At 41.1% G+C, this 20,064-nt stretch overlaps 4 protein-coding genes across 6 annotated transcripts; 2 read left to right on the top strand and 2 right to left on the bottom strand.

The window, feature by feature from the left end:
• Nucleotides 1–347: 347 nt before the first annotated feature.
• oip5 (opa interacting protein 5) lies at nt 348–2,694 on the bottom strand. 2 transcript variants are annotated; one of them, XM_071497669.1, is made up of 5 exons: nt 2,372–2,694; nt 1,769–1,889; nt 1,388–1,510; nt 1,029–1,110; nt 348–601 (listed from the first exon to the last, which is right to left on the bottom strand). In XM_071497669.1, exons 1-5 carry the CDS (start codon nt 2,541–2,543, stop codon nt 509–511), a joined length of 591 nt encoding a protein of 196 aa, XP_071353770.1. In that variant the 5' UTR covers nt 2,544–2,694; the 3' UTR covers nt 348–508. The 2 variants fall into 2 exon arrangements, with proteins under 2 accessions (XP_071353770.1, XP_071353771.1); XM_071497670.1 differs by having other exon boundaries at nt 1,769–1,835.
• Nucleotides 2,695–2,911: 217 nt separating this feature from the next.
• On the top strand, nt 2,912–6,589 carry nusap1 (nucleolar and spindle associated protein 1). Its single transcript, XM_071497665.1, has 12 exons — nt 2,912–3,102; nt 3,251–3,319; nt 3,412–3,627; nt 3,890–4,067; nt 4,248–4,340; nt 4,467–4,579; nt 4,695–4,742; nt 5,025–5,203; nt 5,422–5,585; nt 5,689–5,805; nt 5,910–6,021; nt 6,126–6,589. The coding sequence occupies exons 1-12, from the start codon at nt 3,028–3,030 to the stop codon at nt 6,211–6,213; spliced, it is 1,452 nt and encodes a 483-aa protein (XP_071353766.1). The 5' UTR covers nt 2,912–3,027; the 3' UTR covers nt 6,214–6,589.
• A 41-nt stretch (nt 6,590–6,630) lies between these two features.
• Nucleotides 6,631–9,589, bottom strand: ndufaf1 (NADH:ubiquinone oxidoreductase complex assembly factor 1). 2 transcript variants are annotated; one of them, XM_071497667.1, is made up of 5 exons: nt 9,096–9,589; nt 7,913–8,449; nt 7,400–7,585; nt 7,147–7,221; nt 6,631–6,998 (listed from the first exon to the last, which is right to left on the bottom strand). In XM_071497667.1, exons 2-5 carry the CDS (start codon nt 8,420–8,422, stop codon nt 6,858–6,860), a joined length of 912 nt encoding a protein of 303 aa, XP_071353768.1. In that variant the 5' UTR covers nt 8,423–8,449; nt 9,096–9,589; the 3' UTR covers nt 6,631–6,857. The 2 variants fall into 2 exon arrangements, with proteins under 2 accessions (XP_071353768.1, XP_071353769.1); XM_071497668.1 differs by having other exon boundaries at nt 7,913–8,446; nt 9,096–9,339.
• Nucleotides 9,590–9,634: 45 nt separating this feature from the next.
• rtf1 (RTF1 homolog, Paf1/RNA polymerase II complex component) lies at nt 9,635–19,493 on the top strand. The gene is made up of 18 exons (XM_071497664.1): nt 9,635–9,791; nt 11,942–12,052; nt 12,237–12,387; nt 13,659–13,860; nt 14,209–14,326; nt 14,548–14,659; nt 14,747–14,885; nt 14,995–15,172; nt 15,344–15,426; nt 15,531–15,618; nt 15,751–15,858; nt 15,952–16,029; nt 16,251–16,372; nt 16,627–16,684; nt 17,274–17,351; nt 17,466–17,567; nt 18,082–18,196; nt 18,341–19,493. Exons 1-18 carry the CDS (start codon nt 9,708–9,710, stop codon nt 18,445–18,447), a joined length of 2,034 nt encoding a protein of 677 aa, XP_071353765.1. The 5' UTR covers nt 9,635–9,707; the 3' UTR covers nt 18,448–19,493.
• Nucleotides 19,494–20,064: the final 571 nt, after the last annotated feature.

Below are 20,064 nucleotides of genomic sequence, written 5' to 3'. Positions count from 1 at the left end.
ATGTACTGGGCCAAATGATTAACCCAGTGTATGTGGCCATCCTTAGAGCCACACTGCTTCCACTGCCAAAAATATAAACGTTATCAGCAATCCTTCACAGGTTTGGCAAAGTTGAAAGATGATTTAGGAGGTTTTGAGAAATTTTACAATTACTGTAGAAAATATCAGGGATCAGAAATCAGCAGTATTACTGCTGTTTGAATTTCACCAGACCCATTTTGACATAAATTGCTTGTGTGGAATTGTCCACTATCAGCGTGTACATGTAATTTAAATACCAGCTGGAAACTGAACAGATTAATAAGAGATTAGTGTGCCAGCTGCAGGGAGATACACAGAGACATTAATGTCTGCATCACCAAAAACCATTTAATCAAAACATCTTAACACCAAACACAGAAGGAAAAAAAACAACATAAAATACAAATTAGCTCACAGAAGGCAGCAGATTGAAGAGCACATGATCCCTGATCCCAGGGCAAGGAATCATCTCGAGTGCTTGTGCACACTACTTGTCCAGTTCACTGCCAACACTCCTGTCGGCCAGTCTGCTCTTAACACGAGACATCTGATCCAGCTGTGCTTCAAACTGCTGTCTCACCTGCCGTCAAAAGGAAAGAACACTTTTGTTTTTTCAGTAAAACTGAAGGTTTTTTTTTTTTCCCAGTAGCATTCATCATTCCTGCGTAGAGGTTCTACACAGTTATCCTTTGTCCAGTTAAACTTTAAAAAAATCAGGGCAACTGGATTTACTGGACTGTTGAGTCTGGCAGATTATAGCCAAAGATCCCTTACGCCACCCACAGGTCATTCTTTCAAACTTAATCATCTTTTTATTATCCAAATTTTTTTAATTAGTGGTATAAAAATGGCCAGATCATGCTGACTAAATTAAACTTGAACAAGTGCTTATCACCTGTATATATACAGTACTGACAGTGCTCAGATTATGATGTGAAAATAAGAACAAAATGAAGTGCTGCAGTTGTGCATGCAGATAAATACAATATTAGATTTTCTTGTCTCACCTCATTAATGTTTTCTCTGAGGGGCTTCATGTCAAATGTGAGGGTGGATGCTTTCACCATTGAGCTGCTGTTGAGGATATAACTGCACAAAGGAATAAGAAAACAGAGTTTTGAAGGATCAGTTAACATAGGCTACAATGGTTTCATGCCATCAGTGTGGCAGAAAGCAAATCAGTCCCTTCTCAAAATCCTGAAAGTGGTTGTGTTTCATCTCTAACCTGAGCTTTAAAAAAAATTTAATCCATGGACAAACACTCTCAAGGCACTTGTTTATTTTAGCCTCTCCAGACAGCAGAAGACCTGTACACAAAAAGTCAATATGTCAATATTGTGTGCTCAGCAGAAGTGGCGGGGCTTACCAACTGATGTTTGCTTTGTAGAGGAGAAAGAGGGAGCGAATCGTGGCCAAACGTGACGGAGCTGAGTGGATAACTCTGCCCACAGCACAGCGGCATCCAAGACATTTTAGAGAGCTGTAGATGCTGAAGGTAAACAAGAGTGGTGACAGATTGGACACTAACAGATACCTTTCAATCATGAGTGTACAACAAACTGATTAAAAAACAAGTTCTTTCATGACAGGCAGTCACATCTGGGTGATGGTGATGTTGAGGGACAGATGTTTACATGTGACTTCTGGCATCCCGTGACTGATCCATACAACCACAGTCTATGTGCCCTGTTCATAGAAACTCTGTGAAATTGTCAAAAACCAACACACCATAGCTGGATTCACTCACCAACGAGCCATTTCCCCTTTATGTCCTGACTCCTTTGCATCACCAATGACTACATCACTGGTTACTCCTGGGGGGGGACAAACAGCAGTGCCAACATGTGTGCGTATCAGGTACTGCAGGACTGGGGGAAATAATAACAATACTACATGATACATTCTCCTGCTGTGTTGTGAATACACTACCACAGATGCCATCCCATATCTCACAAAAACATTTTGAATTTTGTTGATACTTTCATCATGCAAATATATGATGATGTATTCTTGTATGGCCAGCATGCAAATTTCAGCAGATTTCATAATTGCCTGTATGATTAAGTCGTTATTCATCTTTTTGCATGCTCAGTTGTCATGGAGACCACTAGGTGTTATCAATCACCTACAGGTGGACCTTGAGTTGAGTCTTATCTGACATTATTCTGTCATTCAACTTCCAAAATACCATTCTAAACTATCTTAATGTGCTTCATCAAATGTTGTGTCCTGCACCTCAGGGCCACCGCAAACTCACTGAAGTCACCAACATGAGTGCAAACCTCGCAAACAATTCTTGTATAATTTTCTGAGTCGACAATAATCGGTGAGAGATAAAAGGTGAACTTACTTAGACACATGATGGAGTCCATACATTTGATCTCCCCACAAACGCCGAGGGAGTCCCCCAGAACAGCGCTGCACTGCGCGCAGTGGAGGGTCACCAGCTGCCCGTGTGCTGCCTCTGGGGCCAGTCTGACATCGTCGGTGCGTTGCGTTAAAAAGCTGTCCTCATACTCCATGTTGCTGAAGTCTGCGGGGTCCGGCTGGCTGGATATCCCGCCTGTGAGTTTGAACCGGTGTGAACTCTGTATCAGAAAGCAGGATGCGTGTAGTTTTCCCGGCGTAACACTGCCTCTGTCTGGAGAGACGTGAGAAACGCCGTTATACTGCTAAAGAATATCCGCTAATATAATCAAACAAGTGAATAACAAATAATATTATACAAAAACACGTTTTTTTTTAGCATTATTTCATCTACGACGTTGAAATGAAACTCAAGCGAAAACGTGACAATGAGAGAAACGCTGCAAAAGCCACGTTCGCTCTGATTGGCTGAGAAGCACTTCCGGCTCCACGCAGGAGCCAATCAAAGTGCTGCAGCTGCTGTGTTTTGAATTAGAGGAAGAGTTAACGGTCCGGCGCCTTCACGGCTAAAACAGAGAGAGAAACAAACGTGTGGATGCTGGTTTCTCTTCACTAAACCGAATAAACCAACCCGCCGAGATGGATTTGGACTCCATGAAATATGCAGAGTTGCGAAGCCTCGCCAAGGAGCTCGGACTTAAAGCAAACATGAAGGTAATGGAACAACATATTTGAATTGACAGTAGTTGTATGTTAATGTGAACGGGGGCTGGCTCAGGCCTGTACTGTAAGCTAACGTTTACATGTGTATGTATTTGGGAAGAATTCACTCAATTAAACATTTTTTTTTGTTCGAAAACAGGCCGATAAGCTCCTGAAAATGATCAAGCAGCATTACCAACAAGAGAAGAACAAGGAGGAGGAAGAGCAGGTAGCTTCTTCGTCAATGGCACTGTTTTACATCAAGATCAATGTGAAGTAACGGCTTCTTTTAAATGAACACTGTCTTTGTTTCCAAAGAAGGGACAAGAGGTGGAGGCAGTTGCTGTCCAAGAAGACGAGAATGCAGGACAAGGCAGTGCCCAGGAAAATAAAGATGCAACTTGCAAGAAAGAAGTTTCCAGCACCGCTGTGTTTGTGAACACACGTCGAGGCAAAGGAAACGGTACCAAGAGAAAGATCTCTGATACTGCAGCAGAGGCTGAGTGTGATGCCAAGCTAGCTCCAAGTGCTGCAGAGGTATTACACATCATACCATACCCAACACAACTCCATGATAGTAACAACCAAATGGCATCTGACAGGCACAAGAAAAAAAAAAAAAAAAAAAAAATCCAGGTTGTATTCTAGTGTATGTTTTTGTGCATATGCACCCCCACGCCTCAGTGGTACAGATGCAAAGTTGGCACTAGCATCCCCATGCACAGGGTTACTGTGTTGCATCATCAATTCCTTATATTCAGGAGGGTTGAAGACTTAAAAGACTGTTGTTCCTTTAAAGGGTGACACTGAAGTGGCTGCGTCCACTGGTGCTAGGGGTTCAAAGAAGAGAAAAGTGTCTTCTGTCAAAGATGCTTCTGAAACCGAACTTCCCAAGGAGCCCCAGGCCACTGGCAGTGAGCAGCAGCAGCAGCAGCAAGCTGACATCAGGGATGAAGCACCTGTGCATGGTGATACAGGTTAGTATCATGGTTGAGGAAAGAGCATACAAACCTTTAACTGTTTATTTCTACTGCTGAATAGCCTGTTACCTCTTGAGGTAAATGTGCTGCTGTCTTTCTTCAGGGATTCTTGACTTTACCACGAAATTATGATCAAGCCTTCTTCTGTTTACATATATTTTACATATCTGTGTCCAGAAAAAGCAAAACGGGTGGCCAAAGCTGGTAAAATCCCTCGTCACCAAGGCCTCCAGCAGAAGAAAAAGCAGTTGTTGAAGCCCGTCACGCCTAGTAAGTTGTTTTTTTTTTTTTTAGTATTGTTTTTTTGTTGTTGTTTTTTTGTCCCCTACACTCTCCTTGATGTGCTTTTCCTCCACAATCCATTTAAATATATTTTGTAAATTCTATTTTTTGTAGACTTCAAAAAACTTCATGAGGCACATTTTAACAAGATGGAGTCCATTGACACGTATGTCCAGCGGAAGAACAAGCAGATGGAGCTCTTCAGAAATTCGGTTAAAGAACTGAAGGTACTCAGAAGCTTCTACCCAGTCTTTATTCAGAAAACGTTCAATTTAAACTGTAAGTGGACTTGTTTTTTGTTAGTTGGTTTTGTTCTTATATTCTCTCCATTTCCTTTTTTAGACGCTTTCAGACAAAACTAAACTGCAGCAAGTTGATGACAAAACCCAAGTGAGTATCATCCCCTGTTTAAAGGTGTCACATGTAACTTTTCAGTGACAGTGAAATAATCCTAATTGGTAGTAGTGAAGACAACAACTCCCATGATCCCACTCATACTGCATAATATCACCAAGATCTGTCTTTTATTATCGTTTTGATTGAGAGAGCCCTAATGGCAGAAAATGACATATTGTGCATGTAACATCATAACTGTACAGACACTACAGCTGCAGTATATTGACCACTCCAGAGTGAAGGGAAGTTAATGATACATATGCATCTATTCTACAGAAAGCAGGTCAGAGTCATGCTTCCATGTTCAGTCCTGTTCCAGTAAATAAGAAATCAGCTGATGACAAACGCAGACACACTTTGCTCTCAGCGAGTAAAGTGCCTCAGAATAAACCTGCTGGGAAGGAAGATGCACCCTTCAGACCGTCTGTCCTTTCCACTCGCAGGATCAATGTTCGGTGAGCAACCCTTTCTTCCTCAGGGTTTTTCTAGGAGAAGCCAAGTACTGTTACATTATGAAAGTGTACTGCATGTAAACAGCCATTTTTGTTTTGCCTACTGACTTTGTCATGTTGTACTGACAGGCTGGTAAAGTTTTATTTACTCTAGTTAATTGTGAAATTGTTGCTTTCCTTCAAGATTCATGCTTAATGTGTCCAAATGTGTATGTGTGCAGGTTCTCAGAGGCCACTCGTGACAATGAGTTTAAGAGGTCCTTAATGAAGACACCGGCACGCATGTCACCCTGTGTGACCTCGAGCACCCCACAAAGAGAGACCACTGATGCAGTAAAGACCAACAATGTCAAGACTTCAGCCTTCTCTGCCACAAAAACTCCAGGTACCTTTACCTTAAATCCTTGCAGGCATATCTGAGTTAACACACAGAGCCCTGTATATATTTAATTAAGTTATTCACACAAAAAAATGTTCTGAATTCAAAGGGCCATTCGTTTTCACTGGCAACACAAGCACTTCAGCAACCCCCGGAACACAGAAGAAGCCAAATTTCGATCTGAAGGCGAGTCTGTCTCGTCCCCTCAGCTACAAGCCTCATAAAGGTACAAATGGTTTTCAGTTTACCTTTTTCACTCAAATGTACTGTAGTAACAGACAGAAAAACCCCTGATATTTGTCTTTTAATTGTTACTGTTTTAATTTTTAGGCAAACTGAAGCCGTTTGGAGAGGTCAAAGAAAACACAACAACAGCAGCAAACAAGTCTGTCATCTCCAACTCGCATCAGAAAAATTATAAACAGCACCAAGTCCAAACAAGGTATGTCTAAAATTCAAAACATCCGTAGTCTATCGATATGTCTCCATGACAGTTAAACTCTTACAACATCTGTTTCTTCTGCATGTTTCTGTGTCTTATTTCAGGGAGGACAGGAGAGCAAAACGCGTGGAAGACCGGAAGCAGAAGAAAGAGAATATGCTTGGGGCAAGAAGAGGCCTCGTCATGATGTAAAAATATTGCGCTTGTTTGTAGACATTTGTACAGCTTGTTGTTCCACTGTAAATATTTGTTGTCTGCAGCTGACACTAATTTCTGCTCTCTTTTATTCTTCTGTTACAAAAGTCAAGCTCCCTCATTATTCTATCCAATCTACTGGGCAGGTGTTTTTAGATTCGACTCATGCATTAATTGAAACACTTTTTAGATCTGTATAGTGTACTTTAATGTGTAGAGAATTGATGTCCTTGTTTTGCTACATTTGACATTTGTCATTTTGTTCTTAAAGATTTGATATGCTTTGTTTTTGTTTTTTATTCCTTTTGGGAAAGAACCTGATGCAAAAGATTTCCTTGTCTGCATTCTCCAAATAAATTTGCCATTACAGTTATCCAAAATGTAGTGTTTTAACAGAATTCATGGCACAAAAAATTGCAGAAACCACTTTGAAAATATTTTATTATTATTGGAACATGTACATACAAGACTTGGAAACAACTTGATTTTGTTCTGGAAAGAGCAGCAAGTGTCTCAGTTAATGTCCTGTCCTAAGACTGATTTATTCTCCTTCAACAAGCCTACAATCTAAATATTTACAGTATCAGAGGAGTGCAGCTCAGTTCAGTGGTAGCACATCTTCACTATTGTACTGGCTGCGTTCAAACTTCCGGATTCCTCTTGTACACCTCATAGGCAAACTCCTCAGTGTGTGCATAATCTTTGCAGATGCCAATGAAATCAATCTCCAGCTGGAACGGGCCATCTGCTTTATCTCCCAAGGTAAATCCAATGGTGTTAATCTGTAAATACAAACAGATGTAGTAAATAAAAACTAAACAGAAACAACAAAATGTATTAGAATGCTACAGTTACGGGTTTAATATATCTAGATGTAGGTTATTCACAGTATATGTAGGATGCAGTTTTACAGCTTCTGCTTAGCTCTACCTTGTCCAGCCAGAGAGGATGCTGATCATCTTGTATCCTCCCACGATGTGTAAGGAAGAACTTGGAGAAAGGTATCTGTCAATCAGTAACATAAGTATTAGAATGACAACTAATTCCTAAAAGTAAAAGATGCAGCATTTGCAGTAACACTGCTCCAAATTCTGAAACGTTTCTTCATGCACATCTTCTCAGTAGAAGTCATTTATAACATTTTTTAGAGGCTTTAAAATGTTTTTTGGTCAAGACTTTATACCTTGACGTCTTGCCAGTAGGGTCCTCCTCTGGTATACAAAAAGTAACTGTATATGTCGTCCTTCTGGTGAGAGTAGTACATTTCTGTTGCGATGTTGATCATCCAAGGGCGGCCATCACCACGAACACGCAAATGCAGGGTGTTGAAACTGGACCAATCGTGGTACACCTTCCTATCAAGCGAACCCTGGGAGAGACAAAAGGTTTAGTACAGCTGTAGTCGTCATCTTACTACCACAAATATGAATTTAAGGACAGGTGAGAATTTCCAGACCCTGGGTGTCAGCAGGTTTTCATTCCAATCCAAACTTAACACCAATAAACCATGCACAAAGGAGGAAGAAGAACTAGTCTGTAAATTCAGTTGGTGTAAAAATTTCCAGAGAAAATACTGAGAACATGAGAGAGCTCAGAGTCCTCATGATAGCTATGGCCCTGGTTACTATTAATTTCCCACCCTGATTAGAAGTTAATGTGTTACTCCACAATATGTAGAAAGAAAAATGGTACTAACCAGTGGTTGTTTTGAACGCATGGTGCAGTAACCACTGTAGCGTGTTTCTCCATCCTTTGGGGGAGCTGAGCTCAGAGTCCCATACAGAAAACAGGTATTGTTTTTGCCAAGCTTCAGATAAACTTCACTTTGGCCTCCAATCTCATGATCTGAGGACACAGTCCATTGCTCCAGGCTCTCCGGACCTCTGAACTCCCATACCACTCTGTTCTGCTCCAGCATGTGTTCAAGAAGTGGTTTGCCCTCTGGACCGACCCAGCGGTCAGAAAACTCATTTTTCAGCAGCGTGAAATGCTTCTTTATTCCCTCCAAACCCTTCCCAAAGTCAATTTTAATCTTCTGCCATGGAAACTTGTCTTCTTTGGGCTGGCCGGGCCGTCTGTATTCACCCTGGATCACAGCTCTTCTGGGCACAGTGAGAGGGGTGATGGAGGGGAGGAGCCGCTGCTGGTGGTGGATGGAGCTCAGCAGCCTCAGTGAAGGGAGACGGGTGATCTTTGGCAGAGACATTTCAGTGTGGATCTGGATGATTTACTGCTGGGATACATCACATAGGAAAGTGGTGTCATCACACTTGAGTTACAGGATGATAATGAATAATCAACATTATGTTTCCTTCATTTAAGAGGAGATTAAAATGAAGGAAACGTGTATTCTAGACTTCATAAACTGACATCAATATGATCTGTGTTTTGATCATTTTATTGATCAGGTGCATCAACTATGTAGTAAATGGTCACTTGCATTTATTGTTATACTTTTTGACTTGCCATGTTCTTTAGCTACACCAGTGTCCTCTTGAAATATGTGTTAGGTCTTTATTCGCATCTACTGTGTGTCTGACTTGTGTCTCTTTGCTGTTTATTGTGCAAGCCTCCCCTGTGGTGATAAATTAAATTATCTTTGTATGTATTTGCTGAAAAACTTGTGATAATGTAAATCTGAAGGCTGCTCGCTTTTGAACGGGATGTATCTTAACTCTGACACCTCTGTTGAATAAATGAATTACACAATTATAGGATAACAATAATGAAACATTTGTTAGTTCGAGCCTGTTTAGGAGCAGAAACGTTTTGAAGAGGCTTAAATACATAGCCTGTGTTATCCATACATGAAGATGAATAGGATTTATATTATTCTGACACACGTATATACACGGCGGGTATAATCTGATTCCACTTACTCTGGCCATGCTTCCCCGGGTTGCGGGATTTGTTCGTGTTTAAGGTTGACTACACCATGAAGATATCTCTGTAAAGCGCTTTATAAATTACAAACTACTTAAAAAAACTGCTCCTGTACAGTCGCTTAGAAATCCAAGGTTGTCCGGCTCCACACAGGAAACCCATCTGAGGTTCTTGGGCTGCGTTCAGCACACAATCTCACAGACATGCAAACACAGCGAGGGCAGGAAGACACAGCTGCACAACAGTTAAAGGTTGAATCGTCGTGTGTCTTGAATGTAGCTCTAGTGCACCAAAGATTGGTGTCCTGACTCGCCAATCACTTTACATATGCAGTTCCCATCTCGGCTAACTATCGCTGTGATTCCCTTGTTTTCACTATTTCAACCAACTGATAAAATAACATGAGGGACACAGTCATAAATTAGATTTTTATTTCACTGTCAGAGGTGTAAAATCGAGCGGTAAACAGAATATCAATAAGGGCGCGCATGCTCAGTAGCGCCTTTGTGTGCCTGACTGCGGAGCCAACTAGCTAGGTAGCAAGAACGGCTAGCCTTAAACATTTAGACGACACAGAGGTAGCTAGCAGGTTAGCTGTGCAGCTAATCATGGTGAATGTAAAGAAGCGGAAAGGTCGAGTCGTGATTGACTCTGACTCCGAAGACAGTGCTAGCGACGATAATTTAGATCAGGTAGGTGCGCATTTTCTGATTTTGATACGAGTGATCGCGTCTTAAGTTGCCAGCACTTTGGTGAAGCTAATGTATGCTAACTGACTGCGCTGTGTTTGGCCTCGCTGAGATCAGGGCCCGTCTTGTTCACCACATTTTCCTTCTTTCTGAGTAAACAGGTCGTTCTTAAAGACAAATTAATTGTTGGGGTTTTCTCGAGTATTTCTGTGAGGCATTCAGCACTGAGTAAAATGCCTGAGGTAGCACAGAAAACAGTGTCGTAGCATCAGGCAGCTAAGTTGTGCTAATGGTAAGGTTACATTCCGAGAGATGCACTCAACGCTAGTACTCATGCAGTATTATGTTGTCACGAAAACACCGCGCCATTGGCCATTTTCCTGTTTTCCAGTAGTGAGCTGGTTGGCGCTGTTTGAGGGATTAGTTTGCTGAGAATGGGACATGTTTGCACAAACCGAAGCCGTAGTGGAGCCGCACTTGATTTAGCTCGTATCTTATCTCCTGAATGACGTCAATTAGCTGCACTGCTATTTCGGTGTTGTTGTCAAACAAGCGCTGGCGAGTTGACTGAGGAGCTTCACAGTCTAACATTTCAGCCCGAAGAGGCACAGGACCGCTGCTTCAGTGGCTCTGATCGCCCCTAAACCCACATGTCCATGACCTGACTGTACAGAGACAATTCAGACATAAAGTGAATAACAGGTCGCTGGCAGAGATGAGAGAAGCCAGCCTTGGTTTCTAAAATCATCAGTGGGTTTTCTTGGTCCTCTCATCACCACTAAATTCCCGTATCCGTTACCTGACTGTACACAGCCAAGTAATTGACACTCAGAGACAACTCACACATACAGTTCAGTGAATAACAGATGACCAGAAAAGATGAGAAAAGTCCAGTCAGCCATGGTTTCTCATCAGTTGTTTGTTTTTTTTGGTTGTTTTTTTTTTGGTCCTCTGATCGTCAGCAAACTTTCATGTCCGTTACCTGACAGTTCACGTCCAAAGAGTTGATGTTCAGAGACAACACAAGCACATGTAGTGAATAACAGATGACTAGAACATGCTCCAACCACGAGCAGGTTTTTTGTGTTTTAAGAGCTGGTCAGTTCTCTACAGTTGTGTTTTGAGTTCACCTTGATGAAGTGCATGTTAGCTGTTTGCAGTATTAAATGTTCATATGTTAGGGATCCTAACCTAACATGTCATATATCTGATCAGAAACTTTCCCAGATTCCAGTGCTGCAACTCTGCACCACTCATACAGAGTACCTGTCCAATATCAGTTCTCACTTTTTCCCAAATCTAAAATCTGTAAACCTCACTATGTGGAACTAATGAAAGGTAACATGGATTGCTGTGGCACTCAGACTGAACCAGCACCCCAACATTCAGTGTTTCACATAGCATATACACAGAATTTTATAAGAAAATAGGCAGAGAATGAATTAGTTACATCAAAGCCGATACTCAATTAGCTCAATAAGGCCGGTATCAGTGCTGATACAATACAGCACACTGGATCAGTATTTTTTTCTCGGAGCAGAGAAGGATGCAGCTTCCCATTCTCGCTTTTTTTTGCTTAAAATGCGTTCAGGCCCTGCTCAGAGGTAGTGTCCTCTTCAGAGTTCTGTAGAAATCCACTTGAGACTGATTGCTGCTCACACCATCCTCAGAAAGTGTTTTGATGATCACTTGTGATATAACTTTGCTTCCTTGGTCTCATGTAATTTTTACCTGTGGGAAACTCACTGCTGCTAAAACAAAAGCACACGTTTGCTCTTGTCTGTACCGCCTGTCGGGAAGAGTTGTGGTGTGATTTGGAAACTTGACAGAAGTACATCCTTAAGACCCTTAGAAGTCTTAGTATATCACCTGTGTGTAGGGGGTTTGATTTGGTATATGCACATTGTAAAGTTGGATAAGTCAGTCCTTAAATATGACCAGGGACACATTCACTCTATGCATCTCACTTCTGAATGCGGCTTGTGGTATTGGGTCCTCCATGTAGTTTGTATTTATTCACACCTGTAATTAAAGATATTCACTCATGATGCATATGAGCAGGGCTACAGTTATCAGACATTAGTTGCATTCTCACACTTTTCACAACTTTGTGATCTTCTTTCTGAACCACAACACTGTGCTCTCAATTTCAGGAGCTGTTGTCGTTGGCGAAGAGGAAGAGGGTTGACTCAGGTGAGCAGGAAGAACCAGTTAGCAAACCTGCTGCTTCTACAGACTCTGAGACATCTGACAGCGATGATGAGGTATGACAGTCTGGGTTATTGTTTTTGGTTTGGTAGTTGTTTAGTTTAGTACGTAAAAAAATGTCAAAATAAATATGAGTGTTTTGTTGTTACCAGGCACAAGAGAATAGACCTCAGTTCTTGGCCAGTTACAGTTATTTGATGACCACAAGTGATTTTTTTTTTTTTCCATTCCTTTGTCCAGTGGACTGTCGGAGGCACCAAAGGCAAAAAGAAGGTTAAGCCAGGCAAAGGGTCTGAGAAGAAGAATGCTACAAAGAAGAAGGTTAATAAAGCAACAGCGTCTGGCAGCTCTGATGGAGACAGCTCAGCTGAGAGCTCTGCACCTGAGGAGGGTATGTGTCTGCACTGTACACGGGGGATTGGGGGGGCGTCTTTATACTTTAAAAGCAAGATTTTTTTTTCGTCTTCACAAGCTTCTTGAAGGAACTACAATATGAATCCTTTTATCTTCTAAAAACCACAGGGGCTTCATGTGCTTCAGTGAGCATGTATGATCAAAGGTTTGGGAACTCATTGTGGTGGAAATTGTGCAGATGTCAACTGGCAGCTCAGTTTCACACAACAAAGTGACACACATGTCCTCATGTTAATGGCGTCTTACAGAAAGTGCAAAGCAGAGTGGCCAGACACATTCTGACCTGTAGAGTACACACATCACAGGGTGCCACGTCCTCAGATATTTTAGGTGGCTGGGATTAGGTGACTCACTCATTCACTCACTCACTCATCCCCTTTATCCCGGCTGGTACACTGTCTAGCATCTGAGCTGTTGTTTGTTTATTTGTGTTACATCGTCCTGCACTGGGTCCACGTGGTTATGGAAAAACAGGAAATGTCTTCGGGGGAAGGTTTCAGAAATCTGGTCGAAGTCCAGTTCATGTATCAAGATGATTAAGATTTGCTTGGCAACAAAAAGAAACAACCTGCATCACAGCGTCTCTTTAACGGCTTTCATTAAGTTTAGCAGAAGAAACAAAGTCTTGAATATGAGTAGCTCTGCAAAGTATAGAAAAACTCTACGATTCTTTAAAATTACAATACACATTACAGTAGGAATTTTAATTTTACTTAAGTTTTATTTTTAAGATCAATCTCTTTACACATTTTAAAAAGTTCTTGTTCGTCGCCAGCATTTTTAGATCTTGGTCTATGCATGCCGCATGCTGATTGGCTCATTGATGCTGATCAGATTTACTCATTCACTCCTTAGTTGTCAAATGACAAGGCCTTTTTTGATCCCTGATAGAATCAAACCAATTCGTTCAGTTCATAAAAGTATCAAAGTTCGACACCCAGCCCTACTTGGACATTGTAACCATCACAAGTAGCTGCTAGGCTGCCTTCATTTTCCTGTTTAAAAGCAATACTATGACATTCCCATTTCAGCCACCTGTTAAGTTCTTAAAACACATTCCTCACTGCCAAAAGCTGTGCACACAGTCTTTTAGGAGACAATTTGTGTAGAGAGATCTCAGTGGGATAAAATAAAGGAATAGATTGTGGTTTGGCTTCATGTAGCCAATACTGATCAATAAAAAAAGTGTGTTTTCCTTACTTTCAGCCGATTGATTCCTGTTTGTGTCAATGAATTGCTCTTTGTCAGGCGAGGTGTCCGATTCAGAGAGCAACAGTTCGTCCTCCAGCTCAGACTCGGACTCCTCCGAGGACGAGGTGTTCAGGGATGGTTACGACGACGACTTGATGGGAGACGCGGAGGACAGAGCTCGTCTGGAGCAGATGACAGAGAAGGAGAGAGAGCAAGAGCTGTTCAACAGAATCGAGAAAAGAGAGGTGCTAAAGCGAAGGTGAGTGGTGATGATGCAGGAGGAAGAACCAAAAAAATGGTACATAGCAGAAATATTTTTTTTCTTTTGTTGTTGTTTTTAGTCAAATACCAAAGAGATGTAAACAGAGAGTTTGGACAAAAAGAGAACAAACAACGGAATGTACGAACTAAACCAAAAGAAAACATCAAACAGGATTTTGAATTCATTTGAAAACAACCCTCAGCATTTCCCCTCATCACTTTTCTCAACAACAGAGTCGCAATAAAATGCAAAAAAACACTCACGCACTGGGCAGAGTGTGGCGTTTTCACACTGCGGTGTGCGGGCTCACTGCTTATTCACTCAAGACAACGTCTGTTTTGACAGGTTTGAAATTAAGAAGAAACTGAAGACAGCAAAGAAGAAAGAGAAAGAGGAGAAGAAAAAGAAGCAGGAGGAAGAACAAGAGAAAAGGAAGCAATCTCAGGTTCAAGACACACAAGTGGTGAGTTCACGTTCATGGATATTTTAAAACATACTGGACATGTACGACAATAATGTGGACATTTTTAAATCAAAATAAAGAATAAATGCTAATATACAATTGTCTGCAGAAAACTATTTTGTCAGAGTTTCCGGTTATGTTCAGATTTCTTTATGACTATTATTGACTTCAGTTTTTGTTGATGTCTTTGTGTGCGATTGCAATGTGCCCCCCTCTCTCAGGTTATGTCACACAACAAGGAGAGACGATCCAAACGTGATGAAAAACTTGACAAGAAGTCGCAGGCCATGGAAGAACTAAAAGCTGAACGTGAGAAGAAGAAAAACAAAACAGGTGGGTGTTTGAACTGGTTCCTGAAGTTTTGTGTTGTGAGAATTTAGTCAGATCTAAACGCTGATGTTTCATCTGTCTGCTCTGCAGCGGAGCTGCTGGCCAAGCGTCAGCCCCTGAAGACGAGCGAGGTTTATTCTGATGATGAGGAGGAAGAGGAGGAAGACGATGACAAGTCGTCAGTCAAAAGTGATCGGAGTTCGCGCTCATCGTCTTATGATGATGATGAGTATGTTATCGTTCTCTTATATAGTAATTAAGCGATAAAATATTAATCATGAGACCCCCCCTTTCCATTGCTTCCATGTAAACTCTTTTTGTTGTGTTTCTGCTCATAGGAAAGAGGAGACTCCACCAAAGTCGCAGCCTGTTTCGCTACCAGATGAGCTCAACAGGGTCCGCCTGTCCAGAAACAAGCTGGAGCGCTGGTGCCACATGCCCTTCTTTGCTAAGACCGTGACCGGCTGCTTTGTGAGGATAGGGATCGGCAACAGCAGCAGTAAACCAGTTTATCGGGTGAGCTTGGCTTCTGGGTGAAGTTTCTTTTACGGCGTTCAATAGCGGACAGCAATGTGCTCTCGTCTCATTAGTGAGAGTGAAGTTCTGGGACTGTGTAGAAATAGATTTAGTTAAATAAAGACTGATGAGTGGAGTTTTTAATTTTAGCCCTTCTCTTGTTATTGAAAGGTTGCTGAAATTGTGGATGTGGTGGAGACAGCGAAGGTTTACCAACTTGGATCGACGCGAACAAACAAAGGATTACAATTAAGGTAATTATACAGTTATAAATACTTATTGATGTAGTTCATCAAGAATCGGTTCAGTAACCGTCTCTTCAATTGTCCCTGCTTCTTAAAAATGTATCCTCCCTCAGGCATGGCGGGGACACACGGGTTTTCAGGCTTGAATTCGTATCAAATCAGGAGTTTACAGAAAGCGAGTTCATGAAGTGGAAAGAGGCGGTAAGTGGATTTAAAAAGAGGGAAAATAAACAAGCACAGCATGTAATCAATAACGTCTGATTAAGAGGGAACAGGAACCATCTGTTCAGGATGTGAAGTAAAAATTTTGTGTTCTGATTTTGTCCTTTGCAGATGATGGTCGCTGGGATGCAAGTCCCAACTCTTGATGAAATCACCAAAAAGGAGCAGTCCATCAAAGAAGCTCTGAACTACAAGTTCAATGACAAAGACATAGAGGATGTAAGTCTGTTTCTTTAAACGTGTTCACTGGTTCTGTAAGACTCGTGCATTACACAGAGGAAGAAAATCTTTTTTTATCTTTGCTTCCTGCAGATTGTTAAAGAGAAGGACAGATTCCGAAAAGCACCACCGAATTACGCCATGAAGAAAACGCAGTTACTCAAAGATAAGGTAAAAAAAATCAGAGGAGTTGTGGTATTTTCAGGCCCCGAAAAAGTGATGTATAAAAGATGTTGTTTGATATTGTTTTGACTGTCAAGATAGTTAATTAATTCACTTGAACTATGAGCAAATGATTGATTTTCCCTAGAATGTGTAACAGCTCTAAAAATCCAGCCTTCAGTTTCTGTCTGTCAGGCTCTCATTGTTGTTCTCATGTGTTTTGATTGAAGGCCATGGCAGAGGAGAGCGGAGATGGTGAGAAAGTGAAAGTGATCCAGGACGAGCTGAACGAGCTTGAGGAAAGGGCAGAAGCACTTGACAGACAGAGGACCAAGAACATCTCTGCCATCAGGTACACAAGCTTCAATTTTATCTTCTTAAACTACTACAGCTACTCATCTATAAAATGTGATGGTTTATGGCTTCAGTTTTATGCACTAAAGGCAGATTATGTGGATTCTTTTCGTGCTGCTGAATATAATGAATGAAACATAGACGTTTGGTTGTATTATGATTTAGAATACACAGTCCTTAACAACATCCCTGTTGGTTTTGAAGGTCGTTGTTTGTTGTGACAGAATTTCTTTTAAATCTATTATTATCCAGCTACATTAACCAGAGGAACAGAAGCTGGAATATCGTTGAATCAGAGAAAGCTCTCGTGGTAAGTGTCCACCTTCTCTGACACCTGTATCTGCTTGGTTGACTGATACGTTTTGATATAAAGACTGTGATGAGGAAAAAAAGTCTAGGAATTGAATGGAAAATTATTGGTTACATATTGGCACGTGGAAGTGTTTGAAAACCCATTTGTTGAAAACATCCATGCTGCATCCTGTTCACATCCTGTAGTGTGTGTTTGCAGCTGAAGGTGTGGCGCAGGTACAACAGAAATGTTACTGAATCAGTTGTGTTTTCAGATAACAACAGTCTCAAATGATATGCTAACTTCTTGGATGGCTGAAAAGTTTTCCTGATGTGGCAGTGCTCCAGTGTGACAGTGTTTGGTCACACTGGAGCACTTCAGGCCTCTCTCAGCAGTGTATGTGAGGAGATGAGAGTTCTGCGTCTCACAGTAACACAAGTTCATGTATGTTCCCATAACATTGTCCAAGAGCGCCACAGGGTTCAAACCTGTCACCTGTTCAGTCTATGGGACAAATGTACTTCACCTGTCTATTTTACTGCAGTTTTGGTTTTTATAAACAAAGCTGTTGAAATAACCCACTTTTTAATTCCCTGTTCTCTCACAGGCTGAAGGACAAAATTCCAAAAATCAACAAATGGACCCTTTCACGCGAAGACAGTGCAAACCCACCATGGTGTCAAATGTACGATTTCTATAATTATTCCATGCATCATTTTTGTTTGCATTATGTAATTAAAATCTGTTGATCCTATGTTTGTTCATCTAATCTGTTATTTTGCTGTTCCTGGTTCTATAGGCCAGAGACCCGTCAGTCCATGCAGCTATTCTTGCTCATCTCAACCAGAAGTACGGCTCTGGGTCAACACCAGATCCTTCCAGTGCAGAGAAGAACAAACTGGTAAGCTCAGCAGGACACACTCTGTACTCTCACAGTAAAAATGTTTAGAGAGTGAATTCTCACATGTTCACTTCCTTTACTTGAGTTTATTTGGGGAAGTGGAAATGATGCTAAATCCTTGTTGTAGTCCTGTTCAAATGAAACGTGCTGTTTCTTCAGCTGTGACACATTATGCATTTTCAGAAAATGGGAAGACTGTTTAAGAATCTGTCTGCTAAATTCTGTCAGTGACCTTTTTTTTGGAAGAGTAAGCCACAGTTGCCACTGCAGTGTAGGTCGAAAAAAAAAAAATTTTTGGCTGGATGACTGACAGACTGTCACTTTTAAGTTAATGGGGGAAAACAAATTATAATGAGTTTTACTTTATGGTGTTAAACATGTGCAAAGGTTAAACAATTTACTCATTTTGCTGAAGGAAATGATTCAACAGTGATTAGCACTGACACTAAGATTGACTTGATTTGTAGGTCTTTACCCCGAGGAGTTCAAATATCTGTTTTTTGTTTGTTTTTAGGGACAAGCCAGCCCAAAAGACAAAGATATCCCTAAGCCAACCACTGACCTCTCAGAGGACTTGTTTAAAGTTCATGATTTTGACGTTAAGATCGACCTACAGGTTCCCAATGCAGGTGAGATGATTCTTCCATTTACGTTGTGCTTCAGAAGATATTAAGATGGAAGGAAGTTCTACTTTGTTGCAGCACAAAATGGTTATTATAGTCAATCACAGCAACTTAGCACAGATGTCTTGATTTTGCTTTTGTGTTCTGCAGAGGCAAAGTCTCTGTCCGTCAGCTCCAACGCTCTGCCGGTGAAGGACGGCGCTCCCCGCAGGTCCCTCAACCTGGAAGATTATAAGAAGAGGAGGGGGCTGATCTAAGTGGCCAGTCCGTCATCCAGAAACCACATTGCATGTGTAATTGGCTGTGAGAGAGAGAGTGTGTTTGTGTGTGTGTGTGGCTGAGAGAGAGTGAGAGACAGAGTGTGTGTGTGTGTGTGTGTGTGTGTGTGTGTGTGTGTGTGTGTGTGTGTGTGTGTGTGTGTGTGGCTGAGAGAGAGTGAGAGAGTGTGTGTGTGTGTTTGTTTGTGTGTGTGTGTGGCTGAGAGAGAGTGTGTGTGTGTGTGTATGAATGAGTCTGGGAGGATGTGTGTTTGAATGTTGATACAACAGACTGTCTATCCGAACACAGAGGAAATACTGATTGAGCGAAGACAACATTTTTCTCAAAGGATCTCCCTGAGAAGAAACCGATACTTGTTGTTTTGTTATTTTCGCATTATCACGCACAAACTCGTATACTGAGTTGTGTTTTTTATGTATTTAACTCCTCTCCCCCCTTTTTTTGATCTCCTGGAGTCCACTCCTGTTTTTGTTTTTTTTTTCTCTCTCGAAAGGACACGGTGCTTGTGGATTATTACTTTGAACAAGGAGGGCACTATTTTAGAAGACTTAGATTGTTGACGCTGGACTAATGGAGTTGAAGTTAACCAGCAACGAATTACTGTTGTAAATGTCCCCCTCCCCCAACAAAATGTGTGATCATCTGCCCTTGCAGTCCATCTTAAATTTGAACAGCCTCACGTATTTTTGCGGATTGTGGATGATCACCATCCCTGACTCGACAGTGACGCCAACTCTCCATGACCAACGTGAAACTGGACATTTATCACTTTTTAAGTCTTTGAAAAAAAACCTGATTTAAGAGGAACCCTTTTCTATGGCTGGCCTGGTTATAGAAGTGTTGCTTCATTTCTGTTATCTCTTGGTTGGTTGTTCATGGGATAATTCCCTTGCCCTTAACTTCCCGATCAGACTCTACATGTTATCGATTGTGTCCATAGTAAGTTCCTGTATTGATGTGGCATGCCATGTAAATATGCATTTTGGAGTGAGTGCGGAAAAAATAAAGAGGCACTGTTTCATAACTAACGTGTCATTTTTTTTCACTTTTCTAATCTAAAAGTGAGATTGCATAAATGCAAGTCACCTGCTTAAGATGTTATTTATCTTTTTAACATGGTAGCATGGAATATAATTAACTAGACTGAAACTACCTAATTTTATTTTCTCATTTAAGTGTGATCAAGTAGCTTTTTGTGGATGTTTCTGTTTACATTTGGGATTTTTTAAGTTTAGTTTTACTTCATTACAGGTAAGGTTGCATCCATTATTGCAATATAAGACTTAGTTTCATAAGCATCACAAACTGAATGTGTGGAGACGTTTACTATTCATCAGTGAAGAAAATAAAGTTCTCTGGTTTTACTTTGTAGACTTTATTTTAAAATTTCCAGCTTTTCCACTGAAGATCATGTTGCTTGAACTCTAAAGGAATAACTATTATTATTGAAGTATATTTTAGGCATTTCTAAAATAAAAGTAGGTGAACTACAATAGAGAAGGTCTAGTACCTATTCCGTCACTGTTGCAGGGTAGTTTGGAAAATTCCCTAAACTCAATTAAGTCTTCTTTTGACCTGTAATACATCATAATGCC

The sequence above is a fragment of the Trachinotus anak genome, unplaced genomic scaffold (genome assembly GCF_046630095.1).
Source record: "Trachinotus anak isolate AG129_WGS33_773 ecotype Australia unplaced genomic scaffold, CSIRO_AGI_Tana_v1 ptg000015l, whole genome shotgun sequence".
In the NCBI taxonomy this organism is placed as follows: Eukaryota; Metazoa; Chordata; class Actinopteri; order Carangiformes; family Carangidae; genus Trachinotus; species Trachinotus anak.
Note: the sequence above shows the minus strand (reverse complement) of the source record. Positions and strands in the feature narration are given on the sequence as shown.